The following is a 26,418-nucleotide window of genomic DNA, read 5'->3' as shown; positions in this document are numbered from 1 at the left end:
CACACAGGACCAACAGTGGGGTACATTTTAGGTTTGTTATGTGCACACGCAAACATGCTTGGAAATGTCGTGACTATGGGAAGGTTATCTACTAGTCTTTTTGTCTTTAGAAACCAGAATCATCATCTTAACTTGACGCCAGTATACAGAAAAGTATTTTTATGGGTACCTGGATAAAAACTTAGGCAAGAGACCTCTGTTTTTAAACTGACATTCAAGCTTCTTTATTGCATTTGCCCTTACAATGCTTCTGTGAGGTAAGCAAGTCTCACTATCCTCATTTTATAGATGAGAAACAGGAGCAAAAAGAAGCTAAGTGATTTGCCAAGGGTCACACCTGGGTTTCCCAATACTAAGCTGAAGCCTAAACCATTAAATTTTCCTTTCTCTGCATATTGTAGTTAGCCACAAATACGTGTTAGCACAATCATTCAGAGGGAACTGTGCTCCTCTAGCATAAGCCCCAGGCAGTATTTTGCTTTACAGCATAAAAGACAGTATTATAGTGTCTGGAAAAATTTTAAATCGTCAATAATACATGGCAACTGTATTTCTAGGTCTCTGAATCGTTTCCAAAGGGTTCCCTCCAAGTGAAATAAGGGAGATGCAGAATAGCGTTTCCAATTCAAGAACACAAGATGAAAGATAACAGACAAAACATACTGAGGATATCTGTACCAGCTGGCTTGATTTTTTTAAGTATCACAGACATATAAGCAGACTTCTATTCCACTGGCAAAATAACTGTACGAGGGCTTTGTATTTTAAACACTCGATTACTATAAGCAAATAAACTATGCAATTAATTTCCATATTATCACCTACCTTTGCAGTGGTTCACAGTTTAAAATTAACCTAAACTGAACAATCTATCAAAAAGTTACTCCCATTTCTACCTTCGTTCATTCCTCCTTGCAATCATGTGCTGATCTTAATCTTGGGGTGCATTTGTGCGTGCAGTTTAATTGATTACATTGCATCAGAAATAAGGAATCTGCTGTGGAGTCTCCCTTGCGTTCTCACATTACCATCAAAATGAGTGCTCTGAGAAGGTTACAATGCTGTGAGCATGGAAATTTTGTACTATTTTTAATATAATTGAATGAAACGCATGAAAAAGTCTAAAACTTGAATGAGATGCAAGATATTTCAGTGATCTCCTCCAAGATATTTGTTTAGTTAGAAACATGCAATCCTTTTGTCAAGTAAGTCATGAGGCGGCACTAACCTCTTAGGAGGAACCGTACAAAGTATACATTTCTTTTTATTTTTATTTTTAAACAGGGATATCAGACTTTGTAGCATATAATCAAGCTGCAACATTTGGAGGTTAAATATTAATCTCACTTCTAATAAAAAAGACAGATAAGAGCAGCAACATGGCTTTTCTTCTGTCAGAAAAAAACAGTAGCAAATCAGAGTGGAGGAATACGCTTATCTCAGTCTTGTGCTGTGCTCTGTGATTTATGCATGTGTCATTCTCTCTTGGACATTAAAGAGGTGATGCAGCAATATTATGCAGCGCTAGTATGTCCAGAAGAAGCAATCTAGGTTTAAGATCATAATTTAAAATATCTTATAAAACTACTTATCTGCTAGTATGAGGCAGACATCAACAATCCCGACCAGCTTAACCAGGCTGAACAACATCTGAGCCAACCAGCTTCCTGGTGCTTGCAAGCAGGACATGCCTTTAACAGCAGCAAGGAACTCATCAGTCTTGCAGCAGAAAGTGCCCAACCTCTTCAGGTTCCAGAGGACCTGGGAAGGGTGTCATGCTTTGCGAACGGGGAGTCCTTCAGTGCACGTACATACACACATTTGCCCAACCACACACACACACGTAAATAGCAGATGTACGTGTCCATCTCAGCTCCATAAGAGAAAATGAATTGGAAAGGAAATTAAAAGGGTGGCTCAGGACTATGATACTACTCATCTCAGAGCGATACCTAGCACTCACTGTGCCATATCTGTGAAGGGCCAAACCAGAGCATCAAAACAGAGAGCCTGTGAACAACATGGCTTCCCCCCCCCCCCCCAACTTTGCACCCTTTGGATGCTTTGGGCTAAAGGATCCAGTTTCACACAGCTCCTTGCTGCACTGGAAAACAGCACATCTGGCTTACTGACTTTTGGCAGTTTTTCGCTTCAAAAATTAGAAGATGTTACCATCATTTATCACTTGTAATCACAATCACTTTCCTGGGATTTTTTAAAACTTTTTTTGGATTGGACTTCCATAGGCTCTGCTGCTCAACAATCCCACTGCCTCTCAATCTCACCAAGTTAAAGAGCTGGATCCTCTGGGCAGCAGACGAATCATTCGCTTTACACCATTCAGAACAGGAATTTTTCTGGTTAGCAAAGAGCTGGAGAATTTTAAGCACAGCTTTTTAATGCCTTAGGATTGAGGCCTGACCAAAGAATGGCTTAAATACTGATCCACTCTGAATAAAGCAAATTCCTGCAACATGTGCAAAATCCCGTTCCTTTTCCATGCACTCTTATCTGTGATGTTTGCCACTGCCATGTCAAGAGATCTAGATGCTGCTAAAGCTAAAGCAGGGGCCCTGTTGTGGGAACGTGTTTCATGCCTGAGACTGTGAGCTGAACCAAAGCTTCTTTCAGAAGCAGATGCAAAAGGGTGAGATGATCAAGAGGGGCATAAGGCAGGAAGCAGCCACATCACAGCCCTGGAACCGAGCAGGACAGCTGTGTCTTTGCTCTTAGATTACTGCGATGCTCCAAGCCATTTGTGCATGTGTGTAGCTGGACACAGAGATTAAAGGAGGTCTGGCAACAGTGAAAAAAGTAACCAAAAAAGGAAGAAGAAAAGAAAAAGGCTCTGGAGTCAGACAGCTTGTGGAAATAGGGCCCGGAAGCCATTTATTTCAGAACTTGGTATTGTGAACATCAAAAATTGGGCATCTTGATTAGTGTTTACAATGATCACAGCGTTACTGGACAGTTGGGCACAATTCTGCTACACAGATATTTAAAAATAAATAAATAGAAGGTTAAAGAAAAGTATCACATGGTATGGGACAGTACACCGCCCTGAAGAAACACCTCCTGCCAGCAGAGCCTCTTCTGTTCCAATACCTCCCTCTTATCCAAAGCCAGGATGGTAAGTGTGTGCCTTTTTAATTCACATTTTAACCACAGAGATGATGCATCACCCCTGGGATAGAGAGAGAGATGTGGGAGAACGTGGCTCAGGTCAGACTAGCGGGCTGTAAAAGGACCCACTCTTGAGATCAGATAACTCAGTACATGGAATAAGAAGGTAACATGCAATCACAGTCAGGCAGCTTGCTGTATGTGCCCAGGCTTGAGGGTCTGGGAGCAGCAAAGGAACTTCTCAGTCATGGAGTAAAATGTTTCCTCTGAACTTAAGGTCCCATTGTAATTTATCAGTGAGCTGCATGGGTTGTAGTACTGCTGCGCAGATTGCAGAAGCAGCTCACTGCAGCCAGCAATAAGCATGGAAATAAAGTGAGCAAGTTCCTCTGAGCCGACAAGTAGTCACTTGGCCTGATATAAAAGTTTCTAAACTCCATCTACTTTGCTGTGTCACGTACAGTGCCTGGGGCCAGCCATCAGTCAATGCCATAACCTGTGCTTCTGGTCAAGGGTGAAGGAATCGGGAGTAAAGAAGAATATGGCAAAAAACTGGCACAGGGATGGAAGGAGTAGTGTTATAAACACACATGGGTCGCAGACATACTAAGATTTTGATACGTCTTACAGATCTAGAAAGTTTAGTTGCCCAGATCTAGAATTCTTTTCTCCTACAAGTCACCCTGTTTTGGGTGAAAAAGGAGGGGCGAAATATAGCTGAAAAGGCTCCAGCTGCCAGGTCCTGCCCTTATACCTTCTGGAGTACAGGTGGATGTTTGGCATCAATTTTGGCTTCCCACTTGGCTGGTGGCACAAAGATATGTGAGTGTGCACAACCCATGTCTACAACATGCAGACTAGCTGGCATGATGGAACTGTTCAGAGGACCTCTCTCCTGTCTGTGTGCTTGATACCTTTGGTCCCAAATGGTGCTTTACAGGGAATAACTCAAGGTATGCTTCAGGACCGAGTACTGCCCCTTTCATAAGAGAGAATCTGCTGTTGCCCACAGAGGCTTCAGGTGTACTTGCAGGTGATGATACACCTGGGATGAACTTGCAGGTTATGTACAAGAGCACAGAAGTCCAACGGCAGCTCTTTAAAAACTGAACAAAGCCATGTACCTCACTTGCCCGCTTTTGTGAGCAGAGTCAATCTAGAGCAATGAAACCAGCTATTAATTATATTAATTTATATAATAAGAGCATAAATAATTCCTCTACAATACATCCATATGTATCTACTACAGTATCTAAGCATGATTATTAGCTTCACACAAGATTCGAGCTTACGTGAAAAATAGCATTAATAATAATATAAAAGCTAAAATAAAACATCACTACACCATTGATCTATTCCCCCCGTCCTCATCCTTTGACATACCCAAGCTCAGTTCACGAGGGCATGCAAAGCACAGACATAGCAAAGTGGGGGTCAATAGGAAGAAAAGGATGGGATATAAATACAGTGTATTCAAAAATGCAAAGGGCCACAAAAGGGTTGGTCTGCATGCGGAGATGTCAGTGAGGGTTTCAGGGAGACCAGGGGTAGCAGCAGCAGAGATGCTTACTCAGTTGCTGGCCCTGGGTGCTTTCTCATCCCTAGAAGGGTCTGCAGAGTCAGAAATGTAAGAGTGCAGTCTGAGTATCTTCTCATTCCCAGCCACCTCACCAGTGGCAAATAAAGGACAAAAGCACTGGCCTGGCAGACGCACAGGCACCGTTGTCTCAGTTTGCAGCTGCATCAGTTCCACTGAGGCAGAGCAGCATAGTGTTGTCAAGAAGTTGGCTTGTCCAGGGAAAGGCACTTAATGGACCCACCTAGGCCCCTTTAGGCCACGTCTAACTGCTGGGCAGGATACCAGTGTGGCCCTGAGCGGGCAGACCAGCCACGGCCGCAAAGATCTGAGCCAGCCACGTTGGGCTGGAGCAGATTTGATTTCAAATGACACAAACCCACTAACAATCCCTCACCACCTCAGCTCGCTCAGAGCATCATGCTTATACAGCGGGATTCTTCCCTGCCTCATTCTGTAGGCCTGTTCCCTGGTCCAGACACCAGCACGAGGCCAGTGCGAAAAAGGAGCACCCGAAATAGGAAGCTTTTAGGCCAAAATTCTCCAAAACTGCTGAATTAAGGTGTTTGTATGCTCTGGCCTGCATGGTCTGGAGACTCCTCAGGTGACAAAGCTGCACTTGGTGACCACAGGTTACTACACATTCCTCTGTGGTCTGAAATAGAGTCCAGCTAAGTGAAAATGAGAAGCTCAAAGCACCGATCGAGTGGTTCTGGCCAGTTTTGTGGCAGCAGTTTTAGTAAGTTACCAGCCCTTTGTCAGCTGTTATCCTCAGCAGAAAGAAATATATACCCATGCGTCACAAAAGTGAGCATCTCGGCTTCATGAGGATAGTGGCACTGGGCTCGTTCCAGAACAACTGAGCTGCAAGGGTACGTTTTCTTCTGCTGAACCTACTGCAGAGGCAGCGACAGGCGCAGAGAGATAGCATATGTAACTGTTGGGCTATTTTCTAAGTGAACTTCAAGTAAAAAATGTCAAGTTGGCAAAGCACCTTACTTACAGAAGCTACACAGCACAGCCCGTTTAGAATAGTCTAGTCAGCATTGAAATCGTGTATTGCAGGAACAGCCTCAGTAAAGGGAGGGGTGGTTTATTTAACCAGAGAACTTTTTTTCAGAAACAGTCAACAGTAAAATCCTGATAACTGATAATCAACCTCCTTCAGGCCAAATTCCGTAAGGAGTGGTTCTGGAGACACAACTGGTACAGATTTGGTGCTAGCAGTTTATAAATCAGAATGCTTCTGGAGGAACCACCCCTTTCTTCCTTACTTTCCTCCCTTCCAAAAGGCCTATCATCCTCTACCATCAGCCCTAGCAAAGCATGTGAGAAAGGCAGACAGAGAGGAGACTGTCAGCGTCAGAGTCACTAAAACCCCAAATTCAACTGCTACAAGTTTGTTTTTGAGGCTCTGAATTTTTCCTGTTGTTTGTTTTTGGAAGTGGCAGCACAGACATGCTGAGGCACCAAGGAGTGGAAGAACGAGTTGACACCTGAGCAAAGACAACAGCTTCTTTGGCATTAGAAGTCAGCCACACGCCAATATCTGTTTTGTTATCTTGTTTTCCCTTTGAAGTTTTTACAATTAAGCAGTTGAAAAGGTCCTCAAATATAAGATCCTCAACCAAGCACCATGGCTTCAATAATACAGCTTGGCCATAACACAGGTAGCTTTCTAAAATTTTGATATGTAACATTATTGTGACTTGTAAATATACTTCATTTGTATTAATTTGCATAATGCAAAAGACAAATGGATTTCTTGCTTGCATGTAGACTGTAACATCTCTCCCAGATGAAGAGATTTTAAACTCTAAGTATAGATTTGCACTTGCTGTGCAAACAGAATTAAAATATTTCTGAGCAGTACTATTTAGTTCACAGCATAAACCCACCCCTGCAGGAAGGATTACCAACTGCCTGCTTCTGGTATCTAGGGGGCATCCTCCCCATCCGTCACAGCAGCGCATAGGAAAAAAACAGAACAGGAGAAGAGATCAGGCATAGGAGAACGATCTGACGCTTCACAGCAAAACAGCATGTAAGGCGCTAGACCAGAGGGCTCAAAGATGGGTCATGCCTAAATTTAAAGAAACAGAAGACGGGAGGAAAACAGCTGCTCAGAACAGGCATGTGGCCACATGAAATGGGACCAGGAGAAACCTGATACAGCCTTGACTTCCAGCTCCTGAAAGCAAAATGTCTGAAGAGCTTGGCAGGCACCTTTGACTGAGCTGCCACCGAGAGTTTCCTTGCCACTAGGCAGGAACAATTGGACATTTATTTTTTTTTTAATTCTTGTTAGAAAAAGAAAGCACATTGCCATTAGAAATCAGGCATGTTATTAATTTAAAAACACGTATCATGGCATGAGGTTACCATGACCATCCCCAAACACTTTAACAACTTGTCAGTGGCTCACAGCCCTCCTTCTTGTAGTGGCCTCAATATACCTTTCTAAACACGAGGTTCGCCTCATCATTCAAACATACTCAAGAGCAGAGCAGCAATAGGGAACAGCTCATCTCTGCAAGGCCAGCTAGTTGCAAGTTCACACGCTAAAAGGCACTTATCAATCCAAGTAACAGCAGAAGACAATCACAGCTAAACAGAAACGTGAGTCTTTTCCTACAATTAACATTATGGGGAAAACTGGAAAGCATTCAAGCAGGAACAAAGGAGGAAAATAAAAGGCAAAATGTTTGTATTTCACTTAATGGACATAATGGCTCACGATCAGTTGGGCCTTTTGTACATGTGTTTAGAGAATGGCAGAGCTGGCAGTGGATTTTGTTCCTGCGTCCATTTCATTAGGTGGTTTTGTCTAAGCCACTTTTAAAAGCAGATGGGCTGAGGCAAAAATGGGCAGCTGCAGTGGGGAGCTCTCTGGAGAATGAAAACATGCTAAGCAATCACTGCACTGCAGGAAGGCTGAACAGGCAGCAGTAACTACCCATTTACTCACAAACTGCTTTTTTTAATGCCACTTCTCATCTTTTCACCAGCCTACTACTGTCCTGAGCATTGCCCCCGGACCCCCTGCTCCAGCAGGCTGACAGGACGGAGGAATCTGTTCTCAGGTACAGGAAGCAGACATGGGATTTTTAAGGTGCATTTCCTACTATATCTCCTAGGGAAGAAAAAGAGAGAGGAGCCAGACTGACTGTATAAGTCTTTAGCCCAGGGCTGAGGATCCTGCGCACTTCTGCCTTTTTTCTGTCTAGATGAACTCACATGGCTCCCTGTAGTATTTGCTTTAAAAAAATTTCCAATTCAAAAAACTTCCATCGTCTAGTGCAAAATAGGACACAGTGGTTATTATTTAGCACTTTGAAAGTCCAAGAATGAAACAGGAAGCAAACTTGGACTGTGAGCTGGAAAACAAACCTTTTGGGTCAGGGCTGGTAAGTAACAGGGACGCAGAAGGGAGGAACCAGACTTTGCAAATGTTGGCTCCCTTCTGCGGAAAGAAGGCAAACAGTTTTCAGAGCAGCATCGTTCATGAGCACCAGGATTGAGAAAGGTGTTCCGTTCGCTTGGAGGTGGCTACGGTTGTTATCTGAAGGCACCAGTAAAAAACGTTCCAAGGAAGAGTACATAAGGGAAGCAGATTCTTGGGTCTGCCTCCCCATGCCAGGTGCTAAATTACAGGCAGACAGCTCTTCAGCCAGGAGCTGTACCTTCCCCATGACGCGCTCAGCTTACTTGGCTTATTGTCAACGGATCTCCACAGAGCTTTTGTTAGTGCTACATTTCTGCTTTCACAGTGAATACTGGTTTGAAGAAGAACAACAATGAAAAGCTATGAAATATCTTTTGTTTCCTTAAGAAAAGTTCCTGTCATTTCACCAGCACCTGCAGCATCCAGTAGTGTTTGAATCTTTCAATGGGAGATGCGGATATTTCCTAGTAAGAGCTTGATTTTGATTATTTTAGAATTTATATACAGGAAGATCAGGACACCAGACTATTAGAATGGCAGGTCCCATGGAGCTATTCTGAATAGAAGAAAGTGGCAAAAGATGTTTTTTAACTATGTTGTTTCCTCTTGAAAGCCCATTTCTAGGTAAAAGGCCTAAATCCAGGTAAGAAACTCAGTGGAGTGACTTACAAAAACCAGTGCGGAAGAGCCAGACTGCTTATCCCAAGAGGCTCCCACAAGTTAATCCTACACAAACCTAAGCAGTTGACAGCTCCTTCCTTCCCACACACTAACACCCAGTCATCTAAGCTTTCCGTGGAGGACTGCTATGCACTCTAAGTCACAATTTCCAGACCCCCTTCTTCAGCAGGGGTAGCACCAGTGCCAGAACTTCCAAAAGGAACCCCCCACGTAACAAAGAGAATCCAGCTCTGCTGCTGTGTGTACCCACTGCAGAAGCTCCCCCCCTTCCTCCGGCATGTCCTCCTGACTTGTGCTCTCAATGTTAAGCAAAGCATTGACTGGAAAAATTGTGATGTACAACAAAAGCTGATCATACAACATAGCATGTGGCCGTCAGTCCCGTAATTCTTCTCTAAGGCTGCAGGAGTGGAGGAACATATGGACTTTTTTCCAGTTGTACTTTTACACAGATGCTCCTCTTAAAGTAAAAAAAAAAAAAAAAAAAAAAAAAAAACCTCAAAACAGCATAGAAAGCAACAGCCACTGGCAGATTTGAAGATTTATACTAAAACAGCTGAATATTTTCAGGTGTCTAATCAAGACACACTGAGCTACATAACCTTTAAAAGCACCCTTTTACATAAATTATTGAAGTTCCAGTCAAAAGCACTTAAGAGGCTCCATTTAAGACAGGAGTCACAGCAGAATGACAGAGCGAAAGAACATGCAGTTAAGTGATGCTCCTCAGTGGAAGGCAAAAAGAAGCAGGTTATGGACTACATGTCTCCCCTCCTCATATGCCCTTATGCCATGTGTTGTTACTATGGTAAACATTAGGAGAACTAGGAATCCAGAGGCAAGTCCCCATCAGGATAAAATTAAAATGACCAGCACCATTAGAAAACTGAACGTGGCCCAGGCCCCACAGAGAATCAAGGCAGAGGATTCGTCTGGGACTGGCTAGGGATGGACAGGCAGTGAGAAGAACCAGACGGACAGGAGAAGCCAGAATCTCTTTGGCTGGAGGAGCAGAATGGGGAGGAAGCTGCATTTACGGAGCAGTCTGTGAAGCAGTTGCTGGAAGAACTGGCTTTAGGGATTGGCTACTTGCACTGCTGACAGAGGATTCAGGAAGAAGGGAGAACAGAGGCAGCAGGAGCAGCTTCCGTGGCTAACACCAGCAGTGGGAATGCTCCAAGCAGCTAGTACAGTGGGAAGCAAGGATGGAAGGAGAAAAAAAAAAAAGAAAAGAAAAGATCTTCACTGCTCATCTAATAAAAAAAAAAAAAAGAAGGGAAAATAAAAAGAGGAGAGAGAAGCACCAGTCGCACAGAGTTCACAAGGCTTTTTTCCTCCTTCCCCCAGCGTCACTGCTCTGGCTCTGACCTTCGGGGCCGGTATCTCCGATGGCCCGTTGATTTCCGCGTTGCCACTGCTGCGGTGAAGCCCACCAAGCAGCACAGGGACGTGGTGCCAAATTTGGCTGTATCCAGCCAGCTGGGTGTGTCTGTCTTCAGATACTTCTCAGCTAAATGCAGACCCATCACTATGAACCACAAGACTGAAGCAAATGCATCAATTCTTCGGAGCCTGCAATGACAAAAAAACCCAACAAGACACAAGGTAAGAATTTAAATAATAACAAAGCTTTTGGTGGTCCTGGGGGAGGAGAGGGAAGGGAAAAGGAGGGCAAGGCAGTTTGAAGATGGGGTGGTTTCTGTGGACACAGACTGAAGCAGGTTTTATACTATCTCTTGCTAAGGTTATACCATCTGCAGCTTTTCCCACTGCTGCGTTAAGGACCCAAGTGGCTTAGTTCCACTGTCCACTAGATTACTGAGTTGTAGGGGGAATTTTTCATTCCCAGTAATTCAAGCTTAGATTGAATGAAACATGGCAGAGTCGGAACGAGCTCTGCTGTCTCCATCCAGCTGGCTAGCAACCCAAACAGTAACAAGGAAAACCGCTGCTCAGTACTACATTCCCCATTCTGGGGCTGCCCCTGGGCTCACTGAGGCAAGACAGGGCCAAAGACTCCCCACCATAAACCAGTTAAGTGGAACAGAAGGAAACAAGAGCACACCCACCTGATCCGCCCAGCCAAAACCATAGCCAACAGGCAGGTGAACAGCCCAAGGACAGCAACTGCCAACTGATGATTCTTCCCGTAAGTCCACGCTACACTCAGGTTCTGCACCATCTGTTCTGGGAGCAGGTGGAGCAGCTCTTGCCACCCTGTCACTGTCAGGGAAGTGTCATTTCCTGAGTCTGCTTGTGAGCTCGTGCCAGTCCTGTTCCGAATAGATGCCAGACCAGAGGAAACGGGAGCAGGGACTGCAGCACTGAGTGAGAAGGGGTTGCCTGACCCATACAAGGCCATCAGGACCAGGAATGCACAGCTGAGGAAGGCCAAGAATCGCAGAAATATCACCTGAGCTGGGATGGTTATGGAAGTGGAAGAGGAGGATGAACACAAGTTCTGCAAAGAGAATAGAGAAACATCTTGTTAGAAGCTGAATAAACTGTGGTACGGTCTTGGAATGGTGCTTTATGAAACATTTTTAGACTGTATCATTTACTAGACAGCTTTGTACAAGTCCTTGTTAGTATCTATACTGGACTGACACCACATGAGTTGTAGAGGAGCAAAGAGCAACAGCAGAGCTGTGACCAGAAGCCAAGGTCAGGCAGGGCAGTGAAGCAAGGAGAAGGCATGAATTATCTCCTTATTATATTTACTCCCTCTTTTTTGTACTCTGTAGCTTCCTGCACTCTCCTCATGAACCAGCTTCCTATCTCCCCTTCTCTGCCTGTCCCACCATTCTTCTTCCACTCTGCTCTTGTCCTTACAGTAGAGTTACTTTCTGGAAATTGCACTAAATGACACCAGCAAGAGGAAAACTTCAAGCTATCCTGAGGAGCAACGATGGCAACTATTCTATGTTTTCCTCAACTTCTGCCGTGCACCCAAACTCCCAGAGTTAGAGAACCCCATGACAGCTGCCAACAGCAATGCCTCCCTTTCCTAGCACCAAATTTGGGTACAGGGGCACCTAGCTCACTGTGCTTCTCCCTGCATCCCCTCACCTCTCCCCCAGCATACCTGAGCATAGGTCTTGTCAGTCTCACGACGTTTGAAATGGTGGCTGAGCAGCAGTGCCCGGAGCTGCCGATTCTGATGCTTTATGTAATACTCCACAGCAGCCTGGCACGGACGGCACAGCTTGTAGGTCTGCTCCAAATGGTGCTTATACACCTCAATCTCCTCATCATACTTGCCCTGGTGAAAGAGGAGGAAAAGCAGGTGAGAACTGCAGGTCCATCACCAGTTATCATGCTGCTGACATGCAATGAATCATGCTCCCAGTTTCCAAAGACTCACAGGCCCCTGACGCCAGGCCTGAACAGTGACTAAGCTGGAGGCCAGCCAACCAACCAACTTCCCATACAGCTGACCCAGCCTCCATGTCCCAGAAGAGACAAATAAAGCCCCTGGAAATCCCTGTAGGAGGCTGTTGTGGCTCTTTCAAGGATGCTGAACTCTTGTGGCCCAATTTTGCTGTCATTGCCCAGATCTCATGAACTCAACACTGTGAGGAGACAAAAAAACCCCCAGCCAAAACAAAAAAAAACACCACCTAGATTTGCCTTTCCACTCCTCAACATGAGGGGCCTCAAAAGATCTGTTGCCTCTCCACACCACTCTGTTAGAAAGAGGACAGTCAAGCTCCTTCCAAAACTCAGCTCCAGTCTCAAAGGCTGTCGCTGACCTGAATGCACAGCTGAGATGAGCTCCATAAATCATTGTTAACATTAACTCAAAACAGCCAGCGAGGAGGGCAGAAAGTACTTTTATCACTGTCACTACAGTGGATGCATGGCTTATCACAGAGGCTCTGAGGGCTCTTCCAGCACCGTCTCCATTCCCAGCCTGTGCCAAGCTGAAAGAGCTGCCTCCCTGTAGCTTCCCTCCTGTTTTGCTGAAGAGGAGCTTGACAAGGCAAGGTCACCGCAAGTGCACATCTCCCCACTTCAAGTTTTAAACGGTTTCCACAAGCACCCTTCTTGGCTCACCCCTACTACTGTGGAGGTGGGATGGCAGGGTAACAGAGGGGAGAAGTTTTTGCAGTTGCTGCTATGGTCAAGACTTCCCAATCCACCAGTCAAAAATGCCAGCTCCAGCCATGAAAGTGTTCTCAAGGCTCTGTTCTCCAAAGCCACTAGGAAGTACAGGTTATGGAGCTGACTATAGCATTCAGATACTCCCCACACACACTGGTAAGTGACTGGGTGAGAAAACAATCAGAGCTCCAGTTATGTTAACTAAATTTCTTGGGAACTCTCCTTTTTTCCACACCCCATCCCTTTACTTTCCTCACATCTCACGGCTTGGACCTTCAGAGGAGGCTGTGTGTGAGGCTGGAGCTGGGGACAGCATAGAGAACAGAGAGCTCCCCTGCTCCCCCTCCTGCTGCGGCTGGGAAAGGGTTTTCCAGGTACATGGATAGACAAACACAAACATTAAACCTCCTGCACAGCCTCTGAACTAGCAGAGGAGGGAGTGCAAAGGAAAAGCAACAGGTCAGTGCGTATTTATCTCTGTGCCAATCACACGCAGCTTCTTCTAGAAGACAGAAAGCAGAAAGATGCATTGCAGCTGTCCGAGGGCTTGCCGCAGCACCGTTGCAGGGGCTCCATCTGCCGACACTGAGAGAGAATGAGACAGCAGAGCCTGGCAGCAGCAGGCTCACCCCTCACTGGACAGGCCAGCCGTGCAGAGGTCGCCGCTTTCACCAGCACGTGGCCCTTGCCATGTTGGATAACACGGTCCCACGTTTCTTAGCTGGCACAGACACTGCAGACTTTCAGAAGTGAAACGGTTCACCGAACACCTACAAAGAGGCCAAAGGCTGCTGTTGCTTTAGCAAGCAGACAGGACTGGCAAGAGGCAGGGACTCAAAACAAAGCTGAAAAAAGGGAAGAACCAGAAGATGTTCTCGTTAAGCATGATCAAATTTAAAACTGTTTCCTGGGAGACATCCTGATTAAACGTGTTACAATGACACAAAGCAGACTGGATTAGGCAACCCAGAGGATGAATACATCCCACTAAAATGCAGCCTTATAACTCTTAAGGCTTGACCATAGCTGAAAGCTAAGGACCACAGCACTAAATGCTTCGCATGAAACTGCAGGAAGCCATGAACTGTGAAGGAGAGATCCCATCATCCTCTCCTCCACGCACATTACGTCATGAGAAGGCCAAAACAACACTTACCTCCTCCCTTGGTGAGAATGATGCCAGCTGCTTGATCTTTGTGGTTTGATGGTTGTTGCATTTCTTGCAAAGCAAAATTTGGCTGCTCACCCACTGTTGGGGTTTGGTAGGATCACAGAAAGTTGTAGCACCCGACACAACATGGTTAAGGTGTTCCATGTACTGAGCAGGGATGGGCTTGTTGTAGTCTCCATTCTAACAAAAAGCAGAAGAGGGGGAGGAAAGAGTGAGCATGAATTCATGAAATCAAAGCTAGATCTTCCCTGGCTCTGCAGAGATTCCCTAGGCTCTGCTGGGGCTCCACACTGCATGCCTTCACCTCCACAACAAAAGAATAAGTGAAAAAAGACAAAACACTTCAAAACACTTCCCCTCCATCCACCCTTATGTAAACCAAGTGGTTTTCTTGTTGGTTTTCGGTTTAAGACAGACTTTGTCTATTTAATACCCTAAATACAGTAATTCAGCTGTTTCCAAATACAAAACCAGGGAAAAAGAATGGCTCCACATAATAAAAAAAGATTCTTATGAGATACTGGTGAAAACGTCAAGGCCCTCTTTGTCCTTTGAAGCAAGGTAGGACAAATTTGTCAGTATCATTCTGTGTCAGCACATCCCTGTGCATGTGGAATCTTGCTCAAATTTGAGCAAGCAATCAGCTGCTGAGTTCACAAGTACTCAGCACAGAGCTGCCAGCTGTCAAATTGCTGAATGTTCATTTGCACTGGCCCTGTACCATCTTAAATTAGGAGCAGGATTTTGCCACAAGTGCTGCTGCACAGACCATGCACCTTCCCAGCCACCCTTCAAGCAACACTTGCCACAGTACCTCTTGGAAGCCGTTGTACTGCTCACAGTTGGGGCAATCCCAGCAGTTGCGATTCCCATATGGCACTACCGTGTCCTGATTACAGAACCAGCAGTTCACCGTCACATGCGTGGGCTTCTTCCTGTTAGGAAAAGAAACACGTTAGACATCAACACTGAATCTACCTGATCTAAAGGAAAGCAATGGCTTTCAAACAGGGAAGTGCAAGACAGCCTGGAATAACAATCAGCCTTCCCATTCAGTATCTTTAACAGCATGACTCACAGGAATCATTTTAGGAGTGAGAAGGAAGATTATTAAAGTAGAAATAAATTTTTGCCCAATGCTAATATCTCTTTGTGCTAGTACCTGGACATGCCAGAACTTTAGTTAAACAACCTCATGAATAATTCATTTCACTAGTTTTCAGAGCAAATCAACTCCATAATCACTAGTGTTAATGTAGGTGAAAGGCGCAACAGAGTAGCAGTTTATGATACAGGATTCTGGCACCCATTCCTGATTGCCACAGTTTCCATGGGAAATGGAAGTTATATTCCGCAAGAACTGCATATGACGATATTCAGAAACCTAGGAAATGAGCTCATGGGCACAATGCTGCCTGTCCTGTTTGTTACAGAATTTGTCAAGGACAAGGGCATATCAAATTAGCCCAGGGTTTGGGCACTGTAAGATGATGTTTCTTCACACAACTCTAGATAAATAAGAAGGAATTGAGGAATCAGCACACCTTCCCTAATTTTTATGCAAGAGAACTGAAGCGACAAAGACTCATGCCTTGAATTCATGAGCCCCTTGTTTTTTAAAATAATCCCATTAAAACAGCAACCACTGCAAGAGAAACACTTGTGATATGGCTCCATTTGAACCAGCTGCGATGGACATTTTACCAAAGGATTTGGTAACCTGGCCTTTAGGCCCTGACTGCTAAGGAAGGTTTGCATTTGTCTTAAACCTAGGAGCAATACCTGAAAGGACGTTTCCTGAGAGGTCAAGCAACACAGCCAGGCTGGCCCAGTAGATAAACAGGACCCCAGACACTGATGTGTGTCTGGGGAAGCAGAGCTGCTTGACAAACGTCACATGCACCTAAAGCAGCAGTGAAATCAGCTGAGCAGCTAGGCTCATTGAGGGCCTGGAAAGCAAATAACAGACCTTAAGCACACACAAGCTGGGAGCAACTTCTCTGCTTCCTGTTCTAGGAAACGTTCTCTGCTACTACAATATTCTGTAAGGAAACATCTTCTGAATGCTACAGAAACATCCTCCGGCACTCTGCAACCAAACAGGCAGGTGGTTCTACCCTTAGCTAAGTGCACATCTTTCTCAGCCACCACCTTTGCAGCTGCAAGCCTACAATTAAGATTCTTCCCCACTCCCATTTCCACAGACCACCTCTCAAAAGATCACTTCCTAAAATATCTAACCCTCAAGGGGTGCTTGGGCCTCCTGTTTAAGTGCCAATGACAAGGATAGGCTTAAAATGAAGCACCAAACAGGAGCCTAGAAAGCCAGAGTACACACAAGGTTCTCTGCCAGATGCTGAAGGGAAATGGCTAAAGCTACTGGGGTGACAGATTCCCTTCTCTAAATAGATATACACACCCACACTCCTCCAAAGATGAATATTCTCTGCTCAACTCTTTGGTTTATTGCCAGGGAAGCTCAAAGCAGTAGCTGATCTGAGTTAAAAATACCACCATTAAAGTAGACCAGCAAAAAAAAGAAAAAAGTCCAAACCAGAGAAGAATCTAAGCAGCTAGTCCAAGCTACCCATGAGCTACCGTTGCCTAAGAGCCGAGCAGACCATGTGTCAACACAGCAATATGAAGGAAGGACTGTAACATCTATTCGTGCTTGTTTCATCTCACTATCAAGGGTTCAAAAGCAATGAAAATATAACGCATAGGCATTAGCATGCTAACCACCAGGATACAAATCCTCCTGGCATCTTGAGCATATAATTTGATAGGAAGAACAATCTCAATTCCATTCTCTGATGTATGTTATTGCACAATAACATGCCCAGTTGTCCCTGAACTAATACGGGTACTGCAGCAAGTGCTACAGTCCTACCTTCACGCTGCTGTGGAGCTGTCCTCTAGCATCTATGAAAATGAGACAAGCTACACCTGAGCCTGCGTCTACCTTCTCGTCCATGACAACACTGCAGACAGAAGCACTAATTTCAAGGATGACACAGAACTGGAAAGCGCAGGTCAGAAAAGCAGCAAAGCAGGCATGCTGTGAAACAAAAAAAGAACCAATACCAAACCTATCTGAGAACTTGCTAATATCAGAGATTGAATTGCTAGTATGCTCGAGACCTTTCCATCTCTTCCAAATAGCATTCCACTTCTCATTCTTGTGGTTAAGGAAGAGCTACTAAGGGTTAAACAGCAGCCCTTCATTCTGACAATGTATGTAAAAGGAATCTTTAACTCCTGGATTATTTAGGATAAAAACCAATAATCCTCCCTTTTGTAAGCCTATAATCTGTTGCCATAGAAATAGGTGCAAAAATCAGAAGTTCCTAATCTGCTGGATGAAAAAGGCAAGAAGAAAAGAAGGTCATTTGTGGCAAGAATATGTAGGTAAAGAACTAATATTCTAGTAACCGGGTAGGAGTTAAAAAACAAAACAAAAACAAATCCTAATTTGGAGAGACTCTCAAATACTGGACTCCAAGGACTGAGACTTTGGAACTATACATACCTTGACTGAATTCAAGCAGTGGTTAAACATTATAAGGTAGGAAATACATTGTTTCTAGAGTCAGAAATTCTGTTATGAAGAGATTGACAATGCTAAATTTTGGGCAATAATTTCCCAGTCACATTAAAAATGCTCCTCCTATTGCTAATCTAACTATCCTTCAAGTCAGCTGATGTAACAAACACAGAAAAAACTCCCGGACTGATTTTAATGTTATCATGAATTCTATTTTATCTAAATAAAGTTTGGAAAAAAAAAACCCACTGGAGTTTCCGCCTTCATAGCAAAATCTATATAAGCATCTACCATGTGCTCAATCCCTTACAAAAACACTAGGTGGATGATCTGTAAGGACTTTATAATCTTAACACTGCATTAACTTGAATTAGCTACACTGGAGAAAGAGCCAGTCTGCAAAATAAAACCTGAGCAGCAAGCAGAGACTGAATTACTGCACAGAGGGATCCTGTTAGCAGCTGACTAGCTGCGCTAACACAAAATGTAGCCTGCACACCCCATCAAGCTGGAAGAACTGCCAGCCTTGGATTAATGGTTTTGCAGGCAGAAGGGCTTCACTTTAAGACAACACTGGGGGCCATACCTGGAGTAAACCTGATTATGAGATCAACACCTAGAAGTCCGATCCTGCTCAGACAATATGCTAAGATGTATGTTTGTGAGAAACAGACTCCTTTATTTGTGCTAACAAGTTTTCTGTTCCGTATACAGTGCTTGCAAAATCAGACTGCAGCCACAGACTAGTTTCTCTCTCATGTAACGTAAGAAGGCAAGCTTTACAGAAAAAGCTGCTTTTGGGACTCCCCAAAACTCTCCACCATTCCTCATTGATACATATATTTAAGGTCACGCTTACGCCCATACTTTAAATGGACTGCCAGAACAACAACAGAATTACAAGAGAATACAATTTAATGATCAGTACAGGCCAAATGAGTTACCTTAAAAAAAGAGGTTTTGGAAATATTTTTATTTACATCTATGCTTTTTTTTTCCCCTGCCACTGCTACGTCAAGAAGACGACGATGTGAGTTTTTTCACATTCTTAAAGGAGCCCACAGGGGAATACGCAGTTCTTAGCTGGGTTACCCTCATCTTCTGCCAAGGATTAAAATAAGCAGCAACTCTCCATCAAAAGTATTTAAAGCAAAACACTTAATTCTGGCACAACTGGATTACAAAGCAATTGCACAAACAGCTATGCCAGCAAATCTGAAGAAAAAACAGCTGGGAAGAGGAGCTCTTTGCACAGATCAGTTGTGATCTGAACATCCAGTGGCAGTTTGACATAACCAGGCTGCCAAAGCTCCTAGGCACAGACCGAGTCCATGGCACGGTCACGCAGTCCAACGTGACTGGGTTACACCAGTTCAATGAACCTGACACTGTGTTCAGCTCACAGTTAGAGAAGCTCAGCTCTTGGGTGGCAACTCACTAAGCTGCTGCAAATCCATGCTGTACTGGTGTCCCATCACCTGTCAACAGAGGGGTCTGCCAGTGCAGAACCAATGCTAGACCCCACTTTTCAGCGTGGGAAGAAAGCAGCCCAGCTGTCCAGATTCCAGCAGGCAAACGCTATCACAGACACGCTTGCCTTAACCAGCTCTAGTGCTATCCACCTCAAATGTCATCATCTGTGAAACTGCAGCTTTGGGGGCAAGGGAGGCAGCAACTTCTCATACTCTGGAGTACATCGAACTTGACCAGGCATCAGGAGAGGACCCTCCAGAAGGGGTTTCCAGTATCTGTGACAGGCTGCTCACCTAAATGAAGGACCTAGCAGCATGGCAATTCCCCAAATTCCTACAAACCCCTTTTAGAATGGGCCATGGCTTATCCTGACTCTGCTTGTAGAGGACGACAATGACTATTATGAGTGGCCTTTGCCACCACTGACCCAAAGATCCCAAGCAAGAGATCCTCATGGGGTATTTTACATTAGTATTGGCAATAAGTCAGTAGCTAAAAATCAGGAGGGGCACAAAAGGCAAAGAGAAAGTGGCTTTAATTGCTGGTCTGAACTCGGCAACGAGACTTCCAGCAACATGCAACAAACACAACAGATCAAGAGCAAGACCACAAACATTTTAAGATTTTCCTTTCTTGCCCAAACTCATAAGGTTTAAGGAGCTCTGGGTGTATATCAAATGTTTTTTCCTCCCTGGTACAAAGAGCACAGTCTTGTATGCTGGCATGGTTAAAGTAGTATAATTTCATATGTTGACAGTTATTGCAGGACTACTTTCCACTAGGTTGTTATTCTGATATATTATATTTCCTTTTCTACAGGGCCTGTAGCTATTATGATAAAGGCACCTTGCTAGATATATAAGCACATTTGCTCTGAAAACGGAGCAGAGCAGGGCTATATCACAACATTAATACCAAATAAAACGGCAGTATCAGGTCTGCATTTGCATCTGTCCCTTATAAACCCATGCCCCGTGATGACTTCGAAAGATTCCCTTACTAAGGCAAAGTAAGAAATTAGGTAATATCAGAACAGTATTGAACAGCACAAATACGTAACCCCAAACAACTATCAAGGTCACCTCCTGGAAATATTTGCAATTCACCAGCATTTTTCAAGGACTTGGGAAGAAATTCTTTCCATTCCACAGAGACCTTTTATTTGATGAACTTAAGCAAAACAAGCCAAATCGCTTGCCTCAAAAGGCAACAGGGTCACAGAAATGCTGCCTGCTTCACTGAGGATTGCTTTGGGCCCCTAGTATTTCTTAACTGCTCAAAACATGCAATTGAAATGCCAAGTATTATATACGGGCTAATATACCACTGACCTATTTATACAGTTCTATAAACTGCAAGTATTTTAGAGCAAACTTGAAGTACTTCATTGCAGATGCCGTGCTTCTATTTCAAAGCATAAACTGTAAGTGAACCTCATCACAACCAGCCCTTGGGGCCTCTTTTTACTCCGGTAGAAGCACTTTACAGAAGAGCAGACTGCTCAAGTCTGCTTTGCTACACAGTCTAAAAATGCCTCTTATGCCACATATGCTTTTATATATTCATTTCAAGGTATGTTAGATTGAAGTCTTTCAAATAAAGTTCTTCTCCTTTCATGAAACCTATATCCTGACTTTTCTCTAGGCACTTTCTAAACCTTGTTTTTTAACCAATCTGTGCAAGTTTGTTCTGAAATCATAAATGTTCCAATTAATTAAGAACCAAATGACCAAGAATTTTTGTCACTAAATAGCAACTTTGACGTTTGCAGCATTAACTTCTATTTGATCTTCCCAAATTTTAGCAATGCCCCAGCGTATTATTAAAATTATTTCTGTGGTACCCTTGTGCTGCTCCCCCTGCGATCACGTTTTCCTGAGGACAGGAAACATTTCACTGCCAAATCACCCAACACAAAACGAAGCAAAACATGCTCTTTGCTCCCTCCGCCTCAAACAACGCTGCCAGAAAGACATTAGAGAACTGCACGCAGCAAAATCCCGAGACTCCAACGGCCCCTGGAATACTGCTAGCAACAATGTCAGCCAGCAGCCCGCACACAGGAGGAAGGAAGATGTTTTGGATTTTTTTTAAGCCCGGCTCCCGCAGCAGGCGCGTCCTTGATGCTCGGTTCTGGAACACAAAGACACGAAGCGATTTAAGGGGGTAGGGAGAAAATCGCCCGGCTGTTTCCTGACGGAGGGCTGCGTGCGCGGGTGCCGGCGGCCTTTCTGCCGCCGTCGAGAGTTCCGGGCTGCCGTTTGCTAAAAAGGCGCCTGGCGCTGCCCCCGCCGGCGGGACCTGGCTCGCACCCGCGGCCCAGCGCGGCGCCGCGGCCCGCTCCCTCCCTCCCGCCCGGCCCCGCGGCCCCGCGGCCCGTACCTCCGCGCGATGCGGTAGAGCAGCAGCCCGGCGGCGGCGGCGCACACGGTGACGCCCAGCCCGGCGGCGGGGCAGCGGGCCAGCAGCGCGCCGGCTCCCTCCATGCCGCGGGCCGCGCCGGGCCGCGCCGCTCCCCGCGGCCGCCGCGCTGACCCCGGCGGCGGCGGCGGCGGCGGCGGCGCTTTGTACGCGCGCGGCGCGGCCGCCCCCGCCGCCCCGCCCCTCCCCGCCGCCGCGGCGCGGGCGGGCGCCGTGAGTCACGGCGCGGCGCGAGTCACGGCGCGGCGCGCACGGGGCGCGGCGTGAAAGGCCGCAGTCGTGCGGGAGGGCGGCGCCGTGAGTCAGCGCGGCGCGGAGCGGAGCGCGCCCGGCGGCGGGGGCGGCCCCGGGAGCGCGCGGCCCCGCCGGGAGCGCCCTGGCGCCGGGGGGGGGTTGGGTCGGGTTGGGGGGGGGGGGGGGAAAGCAGCCTTTTTTGTTGTTTCGATTTAAACGCGGGCCCTGCCGCAGCACTGACTCCTCCCGCTACAGGAGCGCTTCCCGCGGGGAGCGGTCGTGGCTGCCACCCACCGGCGGCGTGAGCGAGCTGGGAGGGGAGACGCGAAAAGCGGCTAATACAGCGCGGCTGCACGGCCCCGGTCCTAGGAGAGGGGAAGCTGCTCCGAAAAGGCTGCTTAGAACAAATCTCTACCCAAAACTGTTTCCCCCGGGACTGCTTTTACAAACGAAGCCAGATTTTGGACACAAGACACCATCTACAAGAAGGCAGCAGACTGGCAACTAAACTGAATGCAAGCTCTTAAGCAAGGGTGGTGGTGGGGAAACCAAGGATTACTGATCAGGGGAATACAAAACTGAAAAGGGCAGCAAAGTTTGAGGAGGAGGCAGCAAAATATGAGCCCATTCCAAGAGAAGAGATTCCTTAGCAGGATGCAATTGCCTGGTATCACTTTAGTGGTACCGGTACCACCTAGTTAACTGCAGAAAGTGGAAGGGCCTTCCAAGGATGCGACAGGAGCCTTCCCAGTGGTTTTAGAGCACGGGTTATCACCCTTCTGCGGTCCCTGCTCAGCTTTACCCAGTGAGCCACGTGCTGCAGATACCATCTCCCTTCAGCCAAGGGGTAGTTATGTCAAGCGGAGCATGAACTGAAGTGGAGGGCTTTCCGGGAGCTTGTTACCTGCGAGCCAGAGGTCAAGGGCTGCTGCTCTAGGCTTCCACTCTCCCTAGTTACATGGGTGAACAACACAATTTTGCAGAAAGCTCTCACGTCCCCAGTGTGAGTAGTTCCCAGGCCAGGCTTGTTTAGAAGCTCTCCCCTAGAAAACAAAGCAACACTTACCTGTTCACGCTTTACCGCTCTCAGCACACGCTGATGGGATTCGCTGTTCTCACAGAACTGGAAGCTGCTGGTGGTTTGACACGTATGCCCTGCGTTTGCATGAAGGTAAGAGGTAAGCACTCTCCAAAATATGAGACTGACCCTGCCTCAAATTGCACAGCTGTTTTCCTGGTAAAAAACAAAAACAAAAAACCCTCAGCACCACAGACAGAAATGGCTTAAAATTGAGGGGAACCAAGTTGTCTCAACATCATGTTTTAAAAAGCTCAAACTGATCATGGAGTCCTGTTTAAACTAAAGCAAAAAGCTCTTCATAGACAAGTATTTATACTGGAAGTAAGCTGTATTTTTAAACTTGTCTCAAGTGTGGTTGGGGTCCTAACTGTCCTATCTCCGGCTCCACAGATTTAACTGTGGAAAAGAGTTACATAGAATAACAGTGATTATTTCCTCTCGATAAAAGGAATGGGCACCAATTCTTTCCATGTCTTTCCTCCATTGTTTGGCTCAATTATTTAGGGGTTATTTTATGAGACCAAATGATAGGGAAGAGCAACCCAGTCATCTGGCACATCAAGCCCTTCTGCAGATCCTCCAAACCTTGTGTACTTGAAAGCTTGTCTGTTCTACTTACATAATCACTGCCTCTCTTCCCAACAACTGCGCCTGTACTATCAGTCCAACCATAGATGCATTACTGTGTACCAGAGTTTCCTACTTAAAGGAAACAACAACTGTAAGTCCTGATAAGGGGTGCAATCACAACACAAATAAGTATCACAGCAATCAGTAGATGCAGATAATTTTGAGGGATATCAAGGCAATTATGGATACCAAAGGGAAGCTGTTAAGTTTTATAGTGAAAGGACCCCAGAAGACTAATACCTACATCTTCAAATAAGAAACAGTACTAACAGATACTAAGAAATACTTCCAGAGCTAAATTAGCCAACATGAATAGCTCAAACTACTGTAACAACAATAATTTGTAATTTGAATTTAAACATTCATTTATGAACAGCAGCAGACTTGATCACAAAGTTTCCATTAACTTTACCAGGACCACTTCAGATTAGACCAAGGTTTCATCACCTGAGAATTAGCTTACAAAGAACCTAGAAGTGAAGCTCAAGCCTGGAGGGTAACCGTCCAGGAAAACCTAACAAGTGACCAGTTAATCTACTTCCCATGAAATTGACTTTCTGGGAAAGTTGTATAAGTGACATGGACAGTGAAAAATGCTTTAAATTTTTCTTTCAAAACCAAAAAGAGGTTGGTTATTTTTAAATTCAGATATCCCTTTGGAAAAATTATTCCCAAACCTTCCCTCTGGTAACAGGCTTATTCTGTACTCAGCGACATCAATGGGACAGCTCACAGAACATGAGCTAAATGTGTTAACTCTTTACAGGGTTAAGGAATTAAGATTTAGTGAATTTTTAGGATTCTGGCAGAGAGAAGGAGAGAGGAATAAATTACACTAATTCAAAAATGCTGTTGGCTCCCAGTATAGCATATCAAATCCCCACCAAATTAAGATTGTCAGGGCTGGTAGCAAAGCTCAAAGAATATAAAAAAAAATACATCTGAATTCTTGATTTTCTACCAGAGATTCAACTGGTGCAAAAATCTGCTTGCTTTCTCTCTTACCAAGTCCCAAACTCTTCAAAAGAGTCATTCAGTTCCCTCCCCTCATTCTCAAAAGGTGTCAGAAGTCCACACATTTCACTAATGCTGTAAAAGCAAGCCACAGTACTTAAAGTACAGAGGAAATACTAATTTAAGGAAGAAAATCTCAGAAAAAGTTAAAGCAGCAGCACAAGTGGCCTAGTTCTCAAAAATAGAAACCGCACTGTATGACAATTTCTGACTCCTATAAAGAGACTTTAAAGCTTTTGCTGCTCATCATCTCTATTTAAAAAAAATCATGCCCATTTTTAGTTACTCAACTGCTTCTTATTTTAGCTTAAGGGTGAAGTGTTATGTTCTCTTCTTTTCAGTGAGACATTGTAGAAATCGGTTATTTTTTGCACTGTTTTGCCTCATTATGAGGTATACACACACACTCCCTACTCCCTCTTTGCACTGTGCTCCTCCATCACACTGATGTCATACTTGACACCAAGTACCAGTCACAGATAGGTTCTAATGAGAACAAACATGAAGGTTTGAATCCAGTTATCAACCCATTACATATCTACAACAAAATAATAGCCTGAAAACTTTCTCTTGTAAAAGAGAGCCCTACTCACTACTAGGCTGCTTCCTAACGCTTTGCATGATCCTTCCAAGTCCAAACAACACCTCCGCTGTGTATGCTTCTTGAAGTCAAAGATGTCCATAAACACTTGTTTATGCTCAAGAACTCAACACCTGCTCAAGTCAAGAGAAGCTTATTGTTCAGTTCAACAGCAGGGAAGACTGAAGCTGGGCTCAAATGTTGTAGCGTTTGTTTCAGCTGTCAAAGCAAATGACACTAATGAATAGGAGAGCATAGCATGGCCAAAGCAAAGCACAAATCTAACCATTTAAGTTCTAAAGTATTTTACTCCAGCTCTGTCAGGAATTAACATAGACAATACTTTCATCACAAGCTGTTGTTGCAATAGGAGTTGTAAAGGAAGCTACTAAAGAAAGCAGCACATTTTAATGTTTATGAAATTACTAATTATCTCAGGTATGCAGTATATTTGGTTTATAACTGAAAGGTAAGAACTGTATCATGACTACTGTTGAAGAATACCCCTTTGATACCGTGTCTGTAGAGGAGAAGGCAGATACTGTAGCTGTGAGAAACAAATACAGGAGCTGTTCTGCACTACACCAGCAGCTTCTTCTTCTTTCCTTCAATATTGAAGCCAGTAATGATATAAGGAAACTATTTACATAAGATTTGGACTTTTTTGGTGTTTGTCTTAACTCCAGTGGCATGTCCATGAGAGAACATCTCATTCCCAACAGAAGCACTGCTCCACAAAAGGATATCAAGCCAAGAGTGACGGTTCTCAAACATCAAATTGTAAAGCAGAATCCAAAACTGGATTCATCTTAAAGTTTGGGTCCTATCTGATCCTCCCTCCCACTCTCTGTCCCCCTAACATTTTAGTGAAAATGTAACACAGAGAAACTCAGAATAGTAAAAGGCTGGGGTCAGGATACATGACCGAGCTGCTGCATCTCATGGAATTTCTGCATCATTGCCAGGCCACAAGCACCGACTGTCCTTATGCTCTCAGCCCTTCACAAACGCAAGGCCTAAGAGCAGTCAGTCATGAGAGTTCAATTTACACACAATAACTCAAACATGTATCTAAGTCCATAGGTGCACACAGTACTGTAAGTAATTAAGTTTTACTGAAGAGCCTCCCACAATTACATTTCAGTGATGTGCCAGTGCAGGTGGCTTTTCTAAGAGATTCTGGTGTGAACACTTCAAACTAGAGAAGAGTTACAAAGTTGTCCCACTTGGACACCCCAAGAAGTTCCCATAGCAATGAATATGATGCACCTTGAATAAACAGTGAAGAAATCTAAGTTATTTGGGCATTAGGCTATTATAGTGATAAAAAGTGACAGGACA

At 44.9% G+C, this 26,418-nt stretch overlaps 1 protein-coding gene across 1 annotated transcript in view; it reads right to left on the bottom strand.

Moving 5' to 3' along the window:
- Nucleotides 1–21,603, bottom strand: part of TMEM201 (transmembrane protein 201) — a 31,024-nt gene extending 9,421 nt beyond the window's left edge. Inside the window, exons 1-6 of the mRNA XM_067311241.1 lie at nucleotides 21,500–21,603; nucleotides 14,915–15,035; nucleotides 14,086–14,280; nucleotides 11,911–12,087; nucleotides 10,895–11,286; nucleotides 10,194–10,397 (exon numbers count right to left, since the gene is read on the bottom strand). Coding sequence (XP_067167342.1) covers nucleotides 10,194–10,397; nucleotides 10,895–11,286; nucleotides 11,911–12,087; nucleotides 14,086–14,280; nucleotides 14,915–15,035; nucleotides 21,500–21,603 — 1,193 coding nt within the window. The remainder of the gene's footprint in view (nucleotides 1–10,193; nucleotides 10,398–10,894; nucleotides 11,287–11,910; nucleotides 12,088–14,085; nucleotides 14,281–14,914; nucleotides 15,036–21,499) is intronic.
- Nucleotides 21,604–26,418: the final 4,815 nt, after the last annotated feature.

The sequence above is a fragment of the Apteryx mantelli genome, chromosome 26 (genome assembly GCF_036417845.1).
Source record: "Apteryx mantelli isolate bAptMan1 chromosome 26, bAptMan1.hap1, whole genome shotgun sequence".
NCBI classification, from domain to species: Eukaryota; Metazoa; Chordata; class Aves; order Apterygiformes; family Apterygidae; genus Apteryx; species Apteryx mantelli.
This window is presented reverse-complemented; position numbering and strand designations above follow the sequence as displayed.